This window comes from Diabrotica virgifera, chromosome 8 (genome assembly GCF_917563875.1).
Source record: "Diabrotica virgifera virgifera chromosome 8, PGI_DIABVI_V3a".
Lineage (NCBI taxonomy): Eukaryota > Metazoa > Arthropoda > Insecta > Coleoptera > Chrysomelidae > Diabrotica > Diabrotica virgifera.
Window position 1 is genome coordinate 90,087,167 of NC_065450.1, and position 21,396 is coordinate 90,108,562.

Below are 21,396 nucleotides of genomic sequence, written 5' to 3' on the forward strand. Positions count from 1 at the left end.
ACGACTGTTCCAAGGTATACATATACTTCTACGTGTTGAATTGGTTTTTTATTTTCAATTGTCTGGCAGGTTTTTGAGTTTTGCTCACCAGTGTCCATTTTTGTTTTATTTATGTTGATGGTTAAAATCTCTTTTTTCACTCGCTCTTTGTAGGTACCCGGGTATGACAGGCCTGTCGATACTGCTAGCAACCACAACTGTATCGTCTGCATATCGGTTTATCTAATTATTACTCCAGTAAATTTCAATATTTTTTTTCACTTACGGAAATATTTGACATAAATTAATCAATGATTATACAATATTGTTTTGTCTACAATTTTTTTATTAGGATAATGCCTCAACAAATACTAATGGCCATTGGCATGTGTAATGTGTGTAAAAATGTCGACGTCATCGTCTTTACAAAGAGACGCTAATTGTATCCGAACAATGCATTATTTTCGGCCCTATAAAAATTAAATTTGCCAGAAATTAAATTTGCAAGTGAATAAAACTGAAATTGTTTTTAGATCCGCCCCACATAACATACTAGAGCTTACTGATGTTATTTATGTATTATGTCAAAACTAGTATAATCCCCCAGTAAACACTTTGAGTCATTTTGAACCTCGTTTAACTTTCAACCATTCGTATAACGTCACGGTTTCAAGCATAAAAAATGTATATTTGTATTGTTAAGACACTGTGACGTTATACAATCATGATTGAAAGTGAAAGTCAAACAAGGTCCAAAATTCGTACTGGGAGGGGGTGGGGCCACTTTTCTAAACAAAACCGCGTGATTCATCGTATTTCCGTGGTTACAAAACTCGTTTTCAATTGTTTGTAGATTTTCTTAAAATCCGGCAAACGCGCATCTGTCTCCATTTAATACATCACTGCTGCCATCTACTAAATGACACGTGAACTCATCTTCTCATCTATTAAGTGACAGCGGAACTAATTTATCACTAGAAAAATGCCAACTTATTGCTGTAATTTCAACAAAATCCCCAGATTGCAGCTTTTAACTAAAATTTTTACTTTTAGGTACAGTTAATTTAAAAATTATGGCAGTATGGACAATGAAATTTTGTTTAAAATAAAGCTTTTTGCATAGTTAATCGTTTCTGGTAGTTATTTTCCACCCAAGTTCAAAAATTATTATGCAAAACGAATTTTTATAGCAAGTTACTAAGTAAGTTATGACATGGACTCCTTTAAGTACAGTTATAAAAAATATACTGCTTTCTTTGGAAATTTTAACTAGATACTATTAAAATAGAAAGTCTACAGTTCACGTACATACCCCTAAGTTGAAGATTGGTTTTGAAATAGTGACGGTAACTGTACCTAAAAACTATATAAATTTTAACATTGTGTCATACCACCTTAAAGCAAGAGTACCTTTTAGTACTAGAATAACTCACAATTTAATAATCCAAAGTCAAAAGTGTTTAAAAGTTAAACACAAAAAAGTTATGCGATAAAGTAACCGTTGCCCTACCCAAAACGGACGCTTATGTCCGGTACTAGAAATTCGCAATGGATGGAATCGATTTATCTATGAAATATAAATAAAGATACCAATTTTTGTTGTTCTATATGGAAGCGTTCCGGCGGTATTTAAGAAAAACTAATTACCAGACGCCATCTTCAAATAGCTCTAGCTCCCTTAGGAAGCATTTTCGGACTAGGTGAATTGGGTTAAATTGTCTTAAAATTATCTGAGAAATCTCCTGTCTTCGTTTGTCGGTAGAGTTTCTGGACACCCTGTATAAGGCAGTGATAAGACCTATAGTATTATATGCCAGTGAAATGTGGACGATGAACAAATCCGAGCAAGTCATGCTGAAAGAGCGAGAAAGAAAAGTTTTCAGAAAAATATTTGGCGGAAAGATGTGGAATGGAATGTGGATAAGAAGACCAAATGTAGAACTGGAGAGGATGTATGGAGAATCCTATATAGTAGGGATCATAAAATCTTATAGACTGAGATGGTTGGGACATATCCAAAGGATGCCAAACACGAGACTTCCCAAAAGAATACTAACGGGAGGAATAGGAGGAAAGAAGAAGAAAGGTTGACCGAAAACCAGATGAAAGAAAGATGTTGAAAGAGACATAATCAAAATAGGAAAAATAAAGCAGCAAGCTGGAGAGACTGGAAAGGAATAGTAAACCAAGCCATGGGCCTTCTAGGTCTGGAGAGCATAACTATTCGCTGTGTGCAAGTACTTGGAGGGGATACGAGAAACGATCTTGCGCAATTAGCGGAGAAATCTTGTAACTTTCTTCGCATATTTCTTAAATAATTTCATACAGTCATCATCTTTTTCTATAACAAACGTTTGTTATTTATAGAAAAAGACAGCAAATACAAAATAAGTGATTGATGTGATTGTTCATGGGTATTCTTTCATTTTTCCGACTGTACTTACTGTCATTGAAGAAAATGGGATTTCGCGAATGCTGTGTTATAAATTGTAAAAATACAACAAAAGATTGTCAGTTAAGTTCTATTAGTTTCCAACTTCTAAGCACAAATTAATACAAAGAGAAATGTGGATTTCCATCACAATAAAGCAGAAGTAAGTAACATAATTAGTTATTTACTACATACAATGTTTACCTTTTAACAACATAACCTCAATATTATTTTTTCTTTGTATTATTTTTTGGTTATGGCCTTGACAATTATCTAGTAAACAGGACTAATATAATTGGCCAATATAATTAAAAGTACTGTAAATGTTGCTCAGCTATGACACTAGGTGTCGCCCTTCCGAACTTACACGGTCCGAATATATAAAGCAAGTACTAAATATTTCTTTTATCCTTAAGAAATTTACTTTGTTGCCAGCTCTTTCTTCCTTTGCTCTGCAATTAAATATAATCTTTGAACAATATTTTGTCATAATCCAGATGTCAAAGTTTATGTTGAACAACTGCAAGCGTTGCATATTCTTCAGAATAATACATAAGTCTAAGAAAGAAATACTGTATTAATAAATAAACAACGCATTATTGAGTTTATTTTTATAATTAATTCATACTCCTTAAACATTCTTTTTTACAATCAAAAAATAAAAATAATATCGAGCTAGCTAAATTTTCCCCTCTACATCATGTATTGCCTAATCATTTGAATAGTGGAGAGGTCATTTAAAACAACAAAAATGTAAGATAATTTCCGACATTTAGGGGAAAATTGACCAAAATTGTTGAATTTTAGAGCTGCAGTAATATGTCAAAACTGACAATACAATATTTCTGCGTACCTGGACCTTTTTATGATTATTGTTTAAGTCAATTACCAAATACGTTTTACGTCATAAATTTAACTAATTGTTAGTTCTATGACCACGTGGTTTTGTCAATGATCGCACACTACGTCACTAGTAGGACACATTTCTATATCCGGCCTCGAAGGAACTTAAATTATGTTTCATATAAAAATAACATAAATGAATAAATAAAAATTGTGTAATAATTAAACAATTGAAATAAAAACAATCATCTTCTAATCATTCTGGAAGGTGCAGGCATCAATTTCGACTGAGGCAGGCACTGATCTATGAAATGGAGCAGATATTGGCTAGTAACGGGATTCTTGATACTCTCACATACACCTAAAAATAAAAATAAATTGTAGTCCATTTATTCACGGTTTCTACCCCTGATTTTAAAGAACCGCTTAGATTGACATGAAATTTGGCATACACATATTAGGGTGGTTCAAAAAAATCGATATATTGTTTTTCTTTTGCCCAAGTATTTTTTTTTGTTTCCTTGTGATGAAAAATGAATATCTTGAAAGTTTCGGCTCAAAAAATTTTTTTTAGAGGTCGTTCAACAACGTTTTTCGAAAAATCACGTCACTTTTTGTTTTTTTGCCTAAACGAAATAAAAAAATTCATATTCCACGTATTTGCCTTGATTTTTCCGCAAGTTTTTTTCTCTTTGACTATCATCAAACTAAATGAAAAAAATCTTTATAAGGATCTAGGAACACCTATATTTTTTCGGGTCACCTTTATATAGATTTTTTGCTAATTTAAAAAAAATTTTTGGGTGAGCACAAGGGTATAAAATAATTTTTCTCCTGGTAAAATTACTCTTTGACATGCATAAAACACGAAAAAAAGAATTATATTGAATGGGCTATTATTGTTCATCCGCTATAACTTTTCCCATGCGTCACGATTCATTTTCAAACAAATTAAGTCAAAACAAAGTAAAATGAACGTCGATGTGTATATACATTTTGTATACTGTATACTATATACTACACATATCGGCGTACGTTTCACTTTATGTTTTGGCTTGATTTGTTTGAAAAAGTTGTTTAGCAGTTATTTCAGCTGGAGTCGAATCTTAAAGATTGCATGTTATTCTTCTTCTTAACGTGCCCTATCAAGTCCCCTTGACGTTGGCGATTAACATGGCAAAACTGTCTCTGTCTCGAGCTATTCTAAATAGGTGTTCTGCTTTCTTTATTCCTGTCCACTCCTGGATATTCTTCAACCAAGAGGCCTGCTTTCTACCAATTCCTCTGCGTCCTTCGATTTTACCCATCATAATAAGTTGAAGAATATTATACCGGTCTCCCCTTACTACGTGTCCAAAATAGGCCATCTTTCTATATTTGATATTATCAAGCAGCTCGCGGGTAGCATTTGCTCTCTTAAGGACTGCCACATTTGTCAGCATAGCCGTCCATGGTATTTTCAGTACACGTCTGTGCAGCCACATTTCAAAGGCCTCCAAACGGTTAATGGTGGATATTTTTAATGGCCATGCTTCGACACCATACAAGAGGACTGACCAAATGTAGCATTTAATCATGCGCTTTCGAAGTTGAAGTTGCAAGGTATCATTACAGAAGAATGACCTCATTTTTAAAAATGCCTGTGCGGGCTATCTCGAAAGATATTTAAAACTGGGTACTCTTTGAATTATATGACCATCAACAGATAACCGTGAATCTTGATGGGCCAAACGGCTAAATACCATGTATTTTGTTTTTGAACAGTTTATATTTCCGTACCTCAGAGCAAAACTGTATTAAGTCCAAAATTTCAGTTTTCTACTTTTTTAGCTCACTGGGCATAACATTTTTCGCTCTATTCGCTGGTGTTTCTTATTCGCTGTTTCGACTGAAATTGGCCAAAATAGCCTTGTATGAACAGTATTAAGTCCACACTTCGCTTAGAGCAAAACAGTATCTTCTGCACTTCAAATGTATTAGATCCAAAATGGTGTATACGTTTCTCAGGGCAAAACCATATTATGTCCAACAAAATGTATTATGTCCCACATAATGCCATTCAGGCAAAGTAGTAAGAGTCTTTTAAAACTTGGCAAGTTTGTGCCTCAGAGAGCACAAATTCACCGACAATTTTGGAATCATGAGACAACCGTAGATCCAAAAAGACAGTTTTTATGTTCTTATCTTGAAAAAACGTGTATCAAAAGAAAAAGAGAACGAACAGGTGCTCAAGCTGGAAATATTTTTTTACCATTGAAGAAAAGTGACTAGACATTTCTCAATCTATTGTTAGATGTTCACTTGAAAAAATACAGACAAGTGGAGTTTTAGAATGTGACAAAAAAGGAAAGTAGCCATCTAAAAATAAAATAAAGAATGAGGTAAAGGATTGCATTCATGAGCATATAATGGCCTATCCATATCCATATGAAGAACCACATTATAGTCGAAGAAGGACGGCGAACAAATATTTAGGAGGTCACTAAAATATTTCTACAATATTTAAGATGTTTAAGGAAGAATGAGATTTGAAAAACATTCCTTCGGACGAAGTAGACAAAGAATGGCTTTACAATCACATTTTTAATAGAGAATTTAATTTATCATTAGCTGTTCCTTCAAAAGACACTTTTGTGATAAATGTGATAAACTTCTACTCAATCTAAGATAGTCAACTTCTGAAGCTGAATGAGAAACATCACAATTGATGGTACAAATTGAAACAAATAGACAGGGAGATGTCCATCAATAGCCCTGGACAAAAAGTTTTAATGATAAATTTACAAAAATATCTTCCTTGCCCAAAGCTAACTGATCCTCAAAGTTTTTACAGTCTAAAACTCTGGTGTTTTAATTATACAATTTATGATTTAACGAAAAAACAGGCGAACTGTCTAATGTGGGATGAATCAATTGCTGGTTGAGGCGGAAACGAAATGGCCTCATGCTTGGTACAATACATTCATTCATTACTTCAAAGCATAACTTCCATTGTTATTTGGACTAATAATTGTTCATTGCATGTGCTACTTTTTTCTACTTTCGAGATATCCACATATAAAAGAAATCACTCACAAATTCCTTTTGCGAGGGCATACGCACATGGAGATGGACAGTGTACACTCAGTTATAGAACGAGAGGCTAAAAAATCATCTAATTTTCAAATTATTATCTACTCCATAGGAATCATAGGATTGGTTACAGTTGGCTAAAATTTTCGGAAAAACAAATATTTCAAATTGTAGGAAATGACAATTTCTAATCTTAAAGACTTTAATAAACTACAATCCTTATGATTCGGCGCGCCGTTTCGAAATAAAATTAAAACTGAGAATAATGAAAAAATTTATTTTCACAAACATTGTATATGTAATTCAGTCTGTAAAACAGACTTCGATTTGGAATTTAAGAATGTAGACTTGTTGCTAGAAGACCGAAGAGTTGGTAGAAGAAATCATCAATCTGTAGAAGATTCTCTGATTTCGTTGAGAGATACATCTATCTTAAATCCAATAAGTGCTAAAAAAATTCAATGATTTTCTGCTAAAGTGGGTTCCAGCGTGGATTCACGATTTTTTTCAGGCTCTAGTGCATAAAGACCCAATTCAAATTACTGATACAGCGGCAGAAGCCCTTCATTTGTTAAGTTTTTAATTATTTTTTTATGTACTTCAAAAAGTTATTGTTAATTTTTTTAGTTAATAAAAATATGGTTAATGGTTTTGTTACAAATACGTCCGTATAATATTTCTAGTTCTTTATATCCTAACATTTCCTTAATTGTGTAAAATAGGTATGATATTTTTCGCAATAGAGCTCCGTTTTTGCCATAGGATAGGTAGCAAAATTAATATTGAGTCACAGTCCAAAATTTATTTTTCAGAGCGAAAATGTGTTAAGTCCATTTTTTCCAAAAACAATAATTTTCAAAAAATTTTCTTTTTAGTGATAAAAAGAACAATGATCATTATTCACATTTATAAGAATTTGCTAAATAAAATTTACTGTATTAAATGGAAAATGTTATAGAACACCAAAAATAATTTTTATTTTCGCTCTCCTGTAAAATTTACATTTTGTGACTTAATACACTTTTGTTCTGAGGTACGGATTTAGGCCAAACTCTCTTCCCACTGTGTCAATGGCATTTAAAAGGTGTTGTAATCAATTTATATCATCACTTAAATATTATTAGTAATATCAATTTTAAATAATTTATTTAAACAAAATCCGTTCCAACAAAATATGATCGTCATCGGATCGTCCTTCCCACTGTTCCAACAAGAATTGTGATCTTGTAGTGACAGTTTCGTGATGACCATTTCAGTAATCATTTTTTTTTTCAGTTTTTTTCATAAGTTTTTCATTGATTGTCATTTGTTTCGAGCTTCTGTCATGTGTCACATAATAATTAATATATCTACGGCATACGTCTTTGGTTTTTATCATTGGATATACCAACAAAAATATACATATTGATAGATAAATCAGTTATCAGTCAGGTAACCGTTCCAACATCAGTTTCCAAATTACCGTCATCGGACGATAACTGGGCGACACAATTACGAACATGCGCACAACAAACGGTACAAGTAGTTTCGTGACGGTTTCTGGACCGTCCAAAAGTTCATGTTGGAACAAACCTAATAACATCAACTTAAATATCTTTGATTTAAAACGCCCGGTTTCATAATCAACTTAAAGTGAACATTAACTAAAGTTCACTTTAAAGTTGACATTTACCCGTATGAATTGCATTGATAAAGGTACCAACTTAAAATTTAAAGTCCACTTTAACTGATTATAAAACCGAGCGTTTTAAAAGCATTTATACTTCTTATATTCACTTTCACTTATCTTTTTATTTATCAGTTTATCTTTTTTTTATATCAATTTTAATTAACTCTAATTTAAAACCATTTATTCTCTTTTGAGCTTTTTGGATCCAGTATTTACACTAATATTTTATTTACTTTTCAAAACTTGAGGATAGTATGAAGAAAGTATGAAAACATTGAGGATATGGCAACGGTGGCATATTTCGAGTAACAACCAGGTCACAGAACACGGTTAATGCGCGGTTGCCGCCTCCTCAGAACCGCGTGAAATATAAGTCAGAGATTTCGATTACGATATGAGTTACAGAATACCAATCCAAACACAAAAATGATGCGATAGATATCAAACATTCCGATTTTGGGTAGTTACGATTCGACTTGGTCATTTCTATTCGATTTGTTAAAAGTTGCAGAATAGGGCTGATTATTTAAAATCGAAAGATTTTATTTTTCATAGGAAATCATATTTTATATAACTATGGCAACACTGTTAGAATTACCCTTCTTGAGCTTATGAAACAATCAAACAGATGTCATTAATAATGTCATGGAATGGCGGATGGAGGTGGCTTTTAAAAATAAGACATATTTTAAGGCAATTACATGAAAAAGAACGTGTGCTCTCAACACAAATCTATTGTACAATCAACAGTAAGTAAAACAGAATTCATTGATATAAATTTCATATCCGTAAGTCCTTTTACGGAATTAATACCGATTGCTTATTTACCTTTTAATAACGTCAATCTTAAAATGTCAAAAATGTTGAAATTTAAACGTAAGAAATATGCTGATCCATTGTTATAAGGTTTGTTCCAACACGACCGAGAACCGTCACGAAACGGTAACGCTTCTGCGCAGTAAACAAAATCCGTTCCAACAAAAATATGATCGTCATCGGATCGTCCTTCCCACTGTTCCAACAAGAATTGTGATCTTTCGGTGACGGTTTCGTGATGATCATTTCAGTAATCGGGCAAATGCATAATGTGCTGGTTGGACTGACTTGCGCACTAGGATTTAATTCTTTAAAGTTTTTGAGCCTTTGATCGACTAAAAGCACACAAGCTGTCACCAACAAAAATGACAAATATATGATTACCGTCATGGGACGATAACTGGGCGATACAATTACGAACATGCGCACAACAAACGGTACAAGTAGTTTCGTGACGGTTTCTGGACCGTCCAAAAGTTCATGTTGGAACAAACCTATAGTAGGGGAGCAAAGTATGCTAAATGTGCAGTCACTCGAGCGTTATGGGGACCTATTGGGTTGTGAAGAGTAGGTCCTAAAACCAAAAAAAGTTAAGTAAAGTTTTCCATTTTAGTGGGCGCTTGCCATTTTTTAATTTAATTTTCCATTTCCAACAATCGTTTTTTCCGAATAATTCGAAAAAATGTTTTGAATAAAAGTTACTTATTTTTACGTAAGAAATCCAAATCTGCAATAAAAAATGGGGGCTCCTATTTAAGATTTTAAAGTAACCCCCCACCACACCTCCGTGGGGAGTCGTGTTTGGTGCCATTCGAGAGATTTTTCAAAAATATTGAATAAGTGTATTTTACAGTTTTTCGTGATGTTCATTTCGCGAAATATCGCGGGATTCGTATTTAAAATATTAAATTTACACCCCACCCCTCTCCGTGGGAAGTCGTGTTTGGTATCATTCGATAGATTCTGAAGCTATTTTCTTGTGGCATTTTTACAATTTTAACTATTTATATTTTGTATTTTGACAACGGCACCCGATTTGGGCGTCGAAACGTTAATAAAAATCATTTTTTAATAATATTGTGGCTTATTTCCCATTATAAATAGTTAAAATTCGATATTTTTAAAAAATATTGAGGAAAAATTTTTTAGTTTTTCGATCTGTCATTCATTTCGCGAAATATTCGCTTTTTTCTTGTGAAACTTTGGGACTCACCCATTTCCTTACGCCCGGCTCAAATCGTCAGATTTTTTAAATATACACTGTTTTGCATGTACTTAACTTACCTTATCTTAATCTGACAATTTCGAGTTTTTTTAAGGATAGATTTTTTTTCGGGCCCCCCTTAACGAACTCCCCTGTGTTAAGAGAAAATATATGGTAGAGGTACATCTGCAGTGTACCACGTTTCTCCCCATATGCTAATCTGACGCGCTCGAGTAACTGCAAAAATCCCCGCTTGGGCTCCCCTACCATTACAGTTAAAAATGCTTTAAACATTTTTCGAATTTAATTGTTGATATAAATTACAATGATTATTTTATTAAATAAACAAGTTTGAGTAATTTGATTTGCTAATAGGTATATTAAAAGTGCCATGCACCAGTTGAATCTAACTTCAACCCGTGAGTAATGACCCGTGAGTAATGAATTATTACTCTCGGGTAAAGTAATGGGTGTTATTATCTATTCAAAAATAGCGAATAATGAACATATTATTAAACGGTCGTAGAAAAACATTTTTATTCAACAGTTATCAGAAATATTGTAATTTTAACGTTAGTAAATTGAAATTGGCGCAAAACACCGGAATCATATGATTTCAAAGCTAAAAATGTCGGTTTATTCAATGAAAATTATGCATAATGCAACATTTTCAGTTACTTTCTATAAAAATGTAATGTAAAAATAAGGTTTTTTTTTACTTTTATCTTGAATACACCAAAGACTTTAATATATGTCGGAATAAAAGCCTCTGAGAGTTACGGCAAACTTTTTTTATGAAAATTCAGTTATGAAATCTGTAAAAGTAGATGCCTAATTTAACGTCTTTTCCTTAATCATATAAAAATCTTCGTATATGGTTGAGTACAAAAAATAGATGTAACAGTTCAAACAAACATTAATATTTATTTTGATTAATAAAGCATATTATAACTTTTTTAATATTTTACAACTGTAATAAAAATTGTACAATTTTATTTATAAAACATATTAATCATTAACTTAAAAAATAGTGATTTTACATTATAATATGATTTTTGATTAGGTGAAAGTACTGTAGACAAAATATTTTTATTAGTACTTGGAACTTTGTTTTAATTTCAGCTACAGCACCGGCTACAGCTAGTAACAAGAATTGTTTTTCATCGAAGTAAATATAAGTGTTTTGTCATTGGTATATTTGGACATTGTATAGTGAAATTGTATTCTATATTTATTTATTTTTTCCTTAAAATATTTTAAATATTAATATTTTGGCAAATATTAATCGTCGTCAAAATTAATGAAGCACTGCAAAAAGGGTTTGGAATAAATTGTATGCGGTGTTTTGCGTCAATTTCAAATTGCTAACGTTTGTATTACCAATTATTAATAAGTATGAAAATATTTATTTTATTGCACAAAGGCCTAAAATTGCTAAAAATGGCACATGAAATTTTATCAAATATAAGAGGCTCCATTAATACGGGGTTAATAGCCTATTCAATATAAATTTTTTTTTCGTATTTTATGCATGTCAAAGTGTAACTTTACTACGAGAAATTTTTTTCTCTACGGCCGTGCTAAAAGAGCCACTTTCACGCACGCATTTTGTTTCCGAAAGTTGCACTTTTCGGCACGGCGCGGCGTGCGTGAAAGTAAATTCTCCCGCACGGCGTGCGGGAAAGTAAAATACCTTGTAATATGGCATTATAATACATTATTATACATGCAATAAACTAATATTTAGATAATATTTACTAATTTATTTCAAATTTATCTTATTGTGTTCATGTTTTAATGAAATTAGCGCGATAATTCGATGAAATAAAATTATTTTGACATAATATTTAAGTCAGATCAATAGACAATTACAATGGTTTTGAATCGTCGTCATGGAAACCAATATCGTCGTCGTGATAACCCATTATATTGAAAGTTTGGTTTTGACAACCTTGTCAAAGAATTAAGTTGTGAATTTTCACTTCTAAATAAAGATTGATATAACTCTCTTTTTGTGGCTTTTTTCCAAACGTACGGCTTTAGAAAAAATATTGTTCCTAACTCATGCGGAAAGTGTCTCCCCGCACTTGACTGCTTGTCCCAACTCCGCTATCGCGTCGTTCGGGTCAACGACAGTCTCGCAGGAAACAGGACGACAGTCTCGCAACGGTAGGAAAATATCACTTTCCGCACTAGTTAGGAAAATAACCCTTGTTATATACCCAGAAATTTAAAAAAAAAAACCTTTAAAATTGCCCAAAAAATCGATATAAAGAGGCCCCCGAAAAAATATAGATGTTCCTAGGCCCATTTAATGATTTTTTTCATTTAGCTTGATGATATCTAAAGAGAAAAAAACTTGCGAAAAAAAATCAAGGCACTTAAATAGCGGAATATGAATTTTTTATTTCGTTTAGGCAAAAAAAAAACGAAAAATAACGCAGTTTAGGCAAAAAAAAACGAAGAAACGTTCTTGAGCGACCTCTAAAAAAAATCTTTTTTCAGCTGAAACTTTCAGGATATTCTTTTTTCATCACAAGGAAATAAAAAAATGCTTGGGCAAAAGAAAAAAAAATATATCGATTTTTTTAAACCACCCTAACACATATACGCCAGTCAATGAGAGCAAAAACAGGATATTACCTCCCAATAATTGTATCCTACTATTCTTGTTCTCATGATCATTTTTCAGTGCGTCACAGTTTTTCGATTTCTCTCTAATGCATTAAGTTAGATGAGACGGAAAAAGCGGTAGCTCCGTGATTAAACACAAAAATAATGCAGCATTACAATGGTTATATACATAAGATGTCTATTCCTAACCTACGTTTGATTCGTTGATATTTAGAATGCGCGTTTTTTCTAGCCAATCAAATACTCGTATTACGAACATTTGACGAAAACTTCGTCCATTTTGGCCATTTTTTAGAAGTGTCAAAGAGTCAAGTGACGGTTATTATTCAGGTCAGTATTATGTGTACCTGTCATTTTGAAATTCGAATTCGACTTCCCTTGTGTTTCACAACGTTTTTGTGCATTATTTTGTGTTTTGGTTTAGAATTTAGTTCGTTAAAAGTTAGTCACTGGTGTGAGGAGACTAGAGACATTCGAGATGTACCGAAGAGTGCTAAAAATCTCATGAGTAGATAGAATAGCCAACGTGGAGGTAATGAGACTTACGCATAGGGAACGAGAAGAACTAACAAATAAGAAGAAAACTGAGATATATGGGACATGTGATGAGAGATGTATATCTAATACTCCAGGTCATTATGCAAAAAAAAAAGATCCATAGTAAGGAGACGTAACTCATGGCTGAAGAACATTAGGAACTGGCTTGGATGTAATAACAATGAATTATTTAGAGCCGCGGTTTCAGAAATAAAGATCTCTCTGATGATTGCCAACTTTTGAAGCGGAGACAGCACCTAGAGAAGAAGATAATAACACAGTTTATGGATAGTTTTGTGTCATTTTTTAATGTTTCCATATTTATAAATTTAATTAACAATATTGTTTACTTTTTAATTTTATTCCCCTTTATAAAAAATACTTACATGTTAACATATTGTGTAAAAATCAAATCTACTAAATTACTAATTAGTTTAATTCCACAAGCTTTTCACCTATGGCGAAGTACGATTGTGGCATCTGTCAGATTCGTCAATAATTACATGAAATAAGTCTCGACACACCCAATACAGTATGTGACGTCATAATTAATGACGCACTGAAAAATGATCATGAGAACAAGAATACATGGATTTTAACGAAATTTTGGGAATAGCCTCTACCTACAGTTGAGTCCGCGAGTCTTTACCCGTGCGTCATCATTTAAAGCATACGAAATAAGTCGGAAATTTATTTCACGCAACAACAACTGACAGAAAGTGGCTACTGTTCCGATTACGGGTTTTATTATAAAATTTGACGTTATCAAATATATAGAATGCCAAATGTAAGTTTTGCTTCAAAATTTTTGTGCAGAATTGCAACTACATTTGAAGTAGCTTAATAAATTCTTTTATTATTATTATTGATTAATAAATAAATAAACAATTTATAAAAAAAATCAATAACATATTTTATTTTTGATATTTTATTCACTTTGACGGAAATCTAAACACAATCATTTCTTTACTGTGTGAATGACGTTAGCTTTGTATGTTTTAAATATTAATTGCCAAAATATAATTATTTACCTTAAAATTTCAAAGCCCAATATAAAATTAGTTGTGAAAACAACTGTTTGTGTAATATAAAGAAACTTCAAAACACAAAAATTCGACAAAAACCGCAAAAAATTCAACTGACTGACAGCCACAAAAGTAAACAAAGCAGAAACGTCAAACAAATTGTGCTTAAAATATGAAAACATACCGAATCGTCTTTTTTTGTACCTATCTCTTTTCACTGCACTGAGTCTAGACGGTTCATAAAAATAACATGTGTTTTTACTTAATAACAAACGGCAGCTGGTTTGTCATGAGTTTCATGCGTGGAAGAGAATGATGCTAGATAAAAAGTATGTGTTTTATCTCGCCAAGTATTAATGACGCACGGGTAAAGACTCGCGGACTCAACGGTATCTCCTAATTCAACGTCTACCATATCCCCTATTGGCGGTGTGCAAGTACTTGGAAGGGATACGTGAAACGATCGTGCGCGAATAGCGGAGAAATATTGCAACTTTCTTAAATAATTCATATTGTCAATTGAAATTGTCAAATTGACGTACATTTCATATCTACTGTCATTGAAGAAGAAAAATTATATGTTGCTCCACAATATTGATATCATATGCAATTATTATATAAAGGTAAATTTAATTAATTGTATTTTGCTTGCAGTACTGCATTTTAATAACTAATTTTTTCTTGATGACATTACTTATCTAACTTGATTCTGTCAAAGTTTGATGTCTCCGCCGGCAGCAGTTTTTTTTCCCATTTTTTTACGGTGGAGGGAAAAATGTCATGGCAACAATATGAAACATGTCACAAAGCAACAATACAAATGTCATTAACAACAATTAAACATCATTTTTATTTATAGTGATATTAAAAGTACCATTAATTAATGAGGCATTTTCAAAATTGAAACCGTGCAAAAATGTTCCCGACTCTTGATACGCATTGGTAATTGTTGATGATACTGATGGTCGAGCACAACTTTCAGCAATCATTCCCGATGTTGGCGAATCATGACTTAATTATTTTAATTTCTAACATCTAGAAGACTTTGATAGTTGTCACAGTTAATTTCGAGTAAAAATAGCGTATGAATTGTACTATTTATGGTTGAAAATTGCTACGTTTGAAGAAAAAATAGTATACTTTATTCGGCAAAGAAGCGACTTTTCTTGACTTGCCCTCTATTACGCGCCGAACGAAGTGAGGCGCATCTCGGGCGCCTCGAGCGAATATCGGGCGCGTCAAGAAAAGTCATGCTTCTCCGCCTCATAAAGTAATATACTATTATTTACTACATACAACTGTTTACGTTTTAATAACATAACCAGAATCTCTTCTTACTATTTTTTTGGTCTATGGCCTTGACAATTATCCAGTAACCAGGACTAATATAATTGGCCAATATAATTAAAAGTCCGAATAAAGTTGCAGAGTGTAGAAATTGGTGTCGCTTTGCCGAACTTGCACGGTCCCAATACCCCCTATCTTGGGGTTAGTTTCCACACCTTCTCGGGGAACGAAAATTTTTTGGTCAAAATAACCACGGAAGTGACTAGAGAACCTAATTCTAAGCAAAAAGTGTTTTATAATTTTTTTTCCTCTTCTTTCTCGAAACTCCTTATGCCCCTCAGGGGCGTCGGAGGTTTTATTCATCCTCTATCCATATCTTCCATTTCTTGCGGTCCTTTGCTAACTCTTTCATTTGTTGGTGTGTTTTTCCTTTTTCCTGTCCAATTTCTATAATCTGATCGATCCATCTCTTCCTTGGCCTCCCTTTCCTTTTTTTTTACCATATCTTATTGATTCCATCACCTGCTTTGTTTGGTAGTCTTCCCTGGTCCATTTTGTTAATGTGTCCATACCATTTTAATTTTCTTTTTTTGGATCTTGGTTATTATCGATTCCTGTTTCAGTCTTTGTCTAATATCTTCATTTCTTATTCTGTCCAATTTCGTTTTTCCTGCTATTTTTCTCAGCTGCTTCATCTCCGCTGCGTTTATTGTACTGTCTATTTTTGCATTGTTTACCCATGTCTCACTTGCATATATATTAAAGTTGGTACAGATATTGCATTGTATACCTTCAGTTTTATTTCTTTATCTATTTCTTCCTTTCCAAATATTGTTTTATTTAGTGCATAGTAGATCTTATTTGCTTTTTTCGTCCTGTATGAGATTTCTTGATCTAGCTTTCCATCCTCTGGTATTATTATTACTCCCAGGTATTCAAACATCGAGACTGTTTCTATTATTTCGTTTTTGCACCTAAATATCGTTTGGTTTATTTCTTCCATTTTCTTTTGGGTTACTATCATGGTCTTCGTTTTCTTTACATTTACCTCCATTTTCAAATTTTCTACTTCTTCCCCCCAGATATCGATTAATTTTTGCATTTTCTCTTTATCGTCTGCTATTATTACTAGGTCATCTGCATATAGTAATCCCTAAATTCTCACTGGTACTAAATTTCTATACCCTATTGTTGACTGTAATTGCCTTGACCTTCTTTTAGCACTCTTCATTACTCTATCCATTACTAATATAAATAAAACTGGGCTGAGATTGTCCCCTTGTTTTATTCCTACCTTATTATTGGCGATCTGTTTCCGTTTATTTGTACTTTAGCGAGTACGTTTCTATACGGGGTGAGGCAAATAAAGGGCCTATTAGAAATATCTCGAGAACTAAAGGCAACAGAATAATGAAAATTTGAATTAAGGGGTTTTGAAGAGTCATCTATTTAATGAAAATATTTTCATCTATTTACTACTTCCGGTTATACCGGAAGGTGCTTATAACTTCGTTTTTTAAATGGGACACCCTGTATATTTTTAGATTTTTGGATTCTCTTCGATGTCTTCTTTCTTAAAATATAAGGTTTTGTAATATTATACAGGGTATTTTAAAAGATAATTACGTTTTTTTATTAATTTCGTAGCAATATTCACATTCTGTAGAATTGTAGTAGTTTGACATCTAAAACTCTACTTACGTTCAAATGATTTTTAATATAGTCTACTATTGTTAAGAATCATTAGTATAGCTAAATTTTTAATTTCAGTATTGGGACCGTGCAAGTTCGGAAAAGCGACACCTATTTCTACGCTCTGAACTTTTATTCGCACTTTTAATTATATTGGCCAATCATATGGTCCTGGTTACTGGATAATTGTCAAGGCCATAGTCCAAAAAAAAAATAATAAGAAAAAATAAGATTTAGGTTGTGTTATTCAAACGTAAACAATTGTATATGTAGTAAATAAAATTAGTTATTAAAATGCAGTATTGCAAGCAAAATACAATTAATTAAATTTACCTTTATATAATAATTGCATATCATATCAATATTGTGAAGCAATATATAATTTTTCTTCTTAAATGACAATAGGTATGAAATGTACGTCAATTTGACAATTCAGTTGACAATATGAATTATTTAAGAAAGTTGCAATATTTCTCCGCTATTCGCGCACGATCGTTTCGCGTATCCCTTCCAAGTACTTGCACACCGCGAATACAGGGTCGAAACTCGGAATGAGTATTTTCTGAGTTTTCTTAAATGGAACACTCTGTATTTTAGTATTGTAATGAAATGATATTTTATGGTACTTTTTTATTTCTGAAGCATTCCCTATACCTAACTGCTTTAATTTGTGCAATTGTTAATCGCACCAACAATCTTAACTACGTAGGTATTTTGATTGCTAAACCATTATTGGTAATTTTAAGGATCAGTCTGAATTAATATGTATTTATTTCTGAAAAATTATTTGTGACTGAATTTTTTCACGGCCAACCTAATAAAATTGTACATACTTTTTTTTGCAATTAATGTTTAGCTTGAATCACCAATAACTCACAAATTCAAGCAATTAGGTATAGGGAATACTTATAATAAAATAAAAAAGTACCATAAAATATCATTTCATTACAATACTAAAATATAGGGTGTTCCATTTAAGAAAACTCAGAAAATATTCATTCCAAGTTTCGACCAACCCTGTATACTAAAATTTCAAAATTAGCTATACTAACTATTCTTAACAATAGTAGACTATATTAAAAATCACTTGAACGTAAGCAGAGTTTTTAATGCCAAACTATACAATTCTACAGGGTGTGAATATTGCTACGAAATTAATAAAAAAAAACGTAAATATCTTTTAAAATACCCTGTATAATATTACAAAACCTCATATTTTAAGAAAGAAGATATTTAGGAGAATCCAAAAATTGTAAAAATATACATGGTGTCCCATTAAAAAAAAACGAAGTTATAAGCAACTTCCGGTATAACAGGAAGTTGAAAAGAGATGAAAATATTTTTATTTAATAGATCATCCTTCAAAACCGCTTCAGTCCAATTTTCATGATTTTGTTGCCTTTAGTTCTCGAGATATTTCAAATATGCCTCACCCTATATAATATAATTTTTTTTTAAAACTCAACACTTTTTGAGTTTTTCGTGGTTGACAATTGGCCATTTTCATTGAAAAATCCTTTTCGGACGGTTTTTTGCGAATACCTTAAAAATTATGCACCTAACTAAAAATACTATACAGGGTGTTTCATTGGGAAAGTACCATACGTTAACTGTAGAAAGAAGACGCTTAGACGGTCTCAAAAATACCATGCTTAATGGGTCTTACCTCAGTAATAACAAACATACTGGTTGTTTTATCTATTTTGCCATTTTCTTATTTGGTTCATAACTTTTTAAAAACACTGTATATTTATTTTATATTTGGCACGCAAATATTCTTTAAGGTGTACAATCAATTGGTGTATTTACAATTATTGTAAAAAATCCAGGTACGGATTAAAAAATATTGGAAAAATATTCCGACCCAAAAACAACAACTTGTATATTAAATTTTTTTAAAATGGATTCTGCATTTGAGAATAGCATGAAAAACTAAATTTAGTGGTATACTTTGAATTTTCGGCAAAATGATTTTTCTGGTAAAATTTTGAATTTGAATTCTGAAATTATGTGAATTGCGAGAACTTAAAGTAGAAAAAAAATTGAATTACGACTTACAACTTGTTAACCACACTATACATTTATTTTATATTTAACACGCGAATATTTTTAAGATGTCCAATCAGTTAATTTATTTTAAATTACAAAAAATCTAGGGCCGGGTGAAAAAATATTGGAAAAATGTTCCGACCCAAAAAACACCCTGTATATTAAATTTTTTTTAAAATGGATTATGCATTTAATATGACGACGAAAAACTAAAGTTTGTGGTATACTTTAAATTTCTGGCAAAATGATTTTTCTGGTAAAATTTTGAATTTGAGTTCAAAAATTATGTGAATTAATGTGAATTATGTGAGAGCTCTAAGGGAAAAAATTAAAATGCAACTTAATTTTAATTAATATGTACCATTATTTAATCTAAATTGGTAAAATGTGAACATTTCAGTGTTTTTTATTATGTGTAACAAATAATTTCTCGCGAATATTTACCTTTCATCTAAATTATTTTTCAGCAGATTTTTTCTGTTTTTTTTTTATTTTTAAGATAGTTCATTGATAAAAGTTATGTATTTTTTGTGGATTCTTTATTATTTATTCATTAATTAAAGGTAAATATTTGGTATGAATTATTTGTAGCCATAATAAAAAAAAGCAATGAAATGTTAATATTTTACCAATTCAGGTTATTATGATGGTATTAATTAAAATTAAGTCACATTTTAATTTTTTTTACTTCGAACTTTGCAATGCACATAATTTCAGAATTCAAATTTAAAATTTTACCAGAAAAATCATTTTGCCGAGAATTCAAAGTATACCACTAATTTAGTTTTTCATCATCTTTTCAAATGAAAATCCATTTTAAAAAATTTAATATACAGGGTTTTTTTGGGCCGGAACATTTTTACTACAACATTTTTTAATCCGACCCTGGATTTTTTATAATTGGAAATAAATTAATTGATTGGAAACATTAAAGAATATTCACGTGTTAAATATAAAATAAATGTACAGTGTGGTTAATAAGTTTTAAGTCGTATTTCATTTTTTTTTCCACTCCAAGCTCTCGCAATTCACATAATTTCAGAATTCAAATTCAAAATTTTACCAGAAAAAATTGCCGTAAATTCAAAGTATATCTTTAAATTTAGTTTTTCATCCTCTTTTCAAATGTGAAATCCATTTTAAAAAAATTTAATGTACAGGGTGTTGTTTTTGAGTCGGAACATTTTTCCAATATTGTTTAATCCGGACCTGGATTTTTTACAATTATTGTAAATAAATTAATTGATTGTACACATTAAAGAATATTTGCGTGCCAAATATAAAATAAATATACAGTGTGGTTAAAAAGTTATGAACGAAATAAGAAAATGGCAAAATAGATAAAACACCCAGTATCTTTGTTATTACCCAGATCCTCGCGGCTCAAATTTTCCCTGACGTTTTGAAGAGGGCACGCCTCACCCTAATTCCGAAGCCCGGTAAAAATCCGGAGGAGGCCAGCTCCTACCGATCGATCTGTCTCCTTGATAGTCTAGGCAAACTCTACGAAAACGTAGTTAAGAACCGCCTACAAGCGGAATTGGATGCTATAAACGCCATCTCTGATAGGCAATTCGGATTCAGGAAAGCCACATCGGCGGTAGATGCTGTTAAGTTCATTACAGACCGCGTTAAAGCCACGGCGAGGAGGTGGGCAGTAGTGATCATGTTCGATGTTAAAAATGCATTTAACTCGGCAAGTTGGGGACATATAGTCAGCAGGATGGAGGCCCTCAACGTGTCGAGTTATCTGACAAACGTGATCAAAAGCTACCTAACTAATAGGCACGTGTCTGCAGGTAACCACGACATTAAACTTACGGCAGGTGTTCCACAGGGGTCCGTCTTAGGCCCGACGCTGTGGAACATCCTCTACGACGACGTCTTAAATATACGATACAGTCGGGACTGCATCGCGGTTGCATACGCCGACGACCTGGACATTCTCGTAACCAGCGATCTGTACTGGGAGGTGGTTAGTACGGCCGAGATGTGTTTCAGGCGGGTGAATGCCTGGATGAACGAGAACGACCTTGAACTCGCAGGCGGTAAGAGAGAGGTGGTTATCCTAAAGGGACCTACGGATAGACCGGACCTGCTGTTCCATTTTGGAAACAGCGAGGTCAAGTCGAGCCTCTGTGCCAAATATCTTGGCGTG

General features: G+C 32.4%; 1 protein-coding gene across 1 annotated transcript in view; it reads right to left on the bottom strand.

Moving 5' to 3' along the window:
- Positions 1-3,450: 3,450 nt before the first annotated feature.
- Positions 3,451-21,396, bottom strand: part of LOC126890811 (mRNA-capping enzyme) — a 144,624-nt gene continuing 126,678 nt past the window's right edge. Inside the window, exon 9 of the mRNA XM_050660001.1 lies at positions 3,451-3,614. Within this exon, the coding sequence (XP_050515958.1) occupies positions 3,499-3,614 (116 nt within the window). The 3' untranslated portion in view covers positions 3,451-3,498. The remainder of the gene's footprint in view (positions 3,615-21,396) is intronic.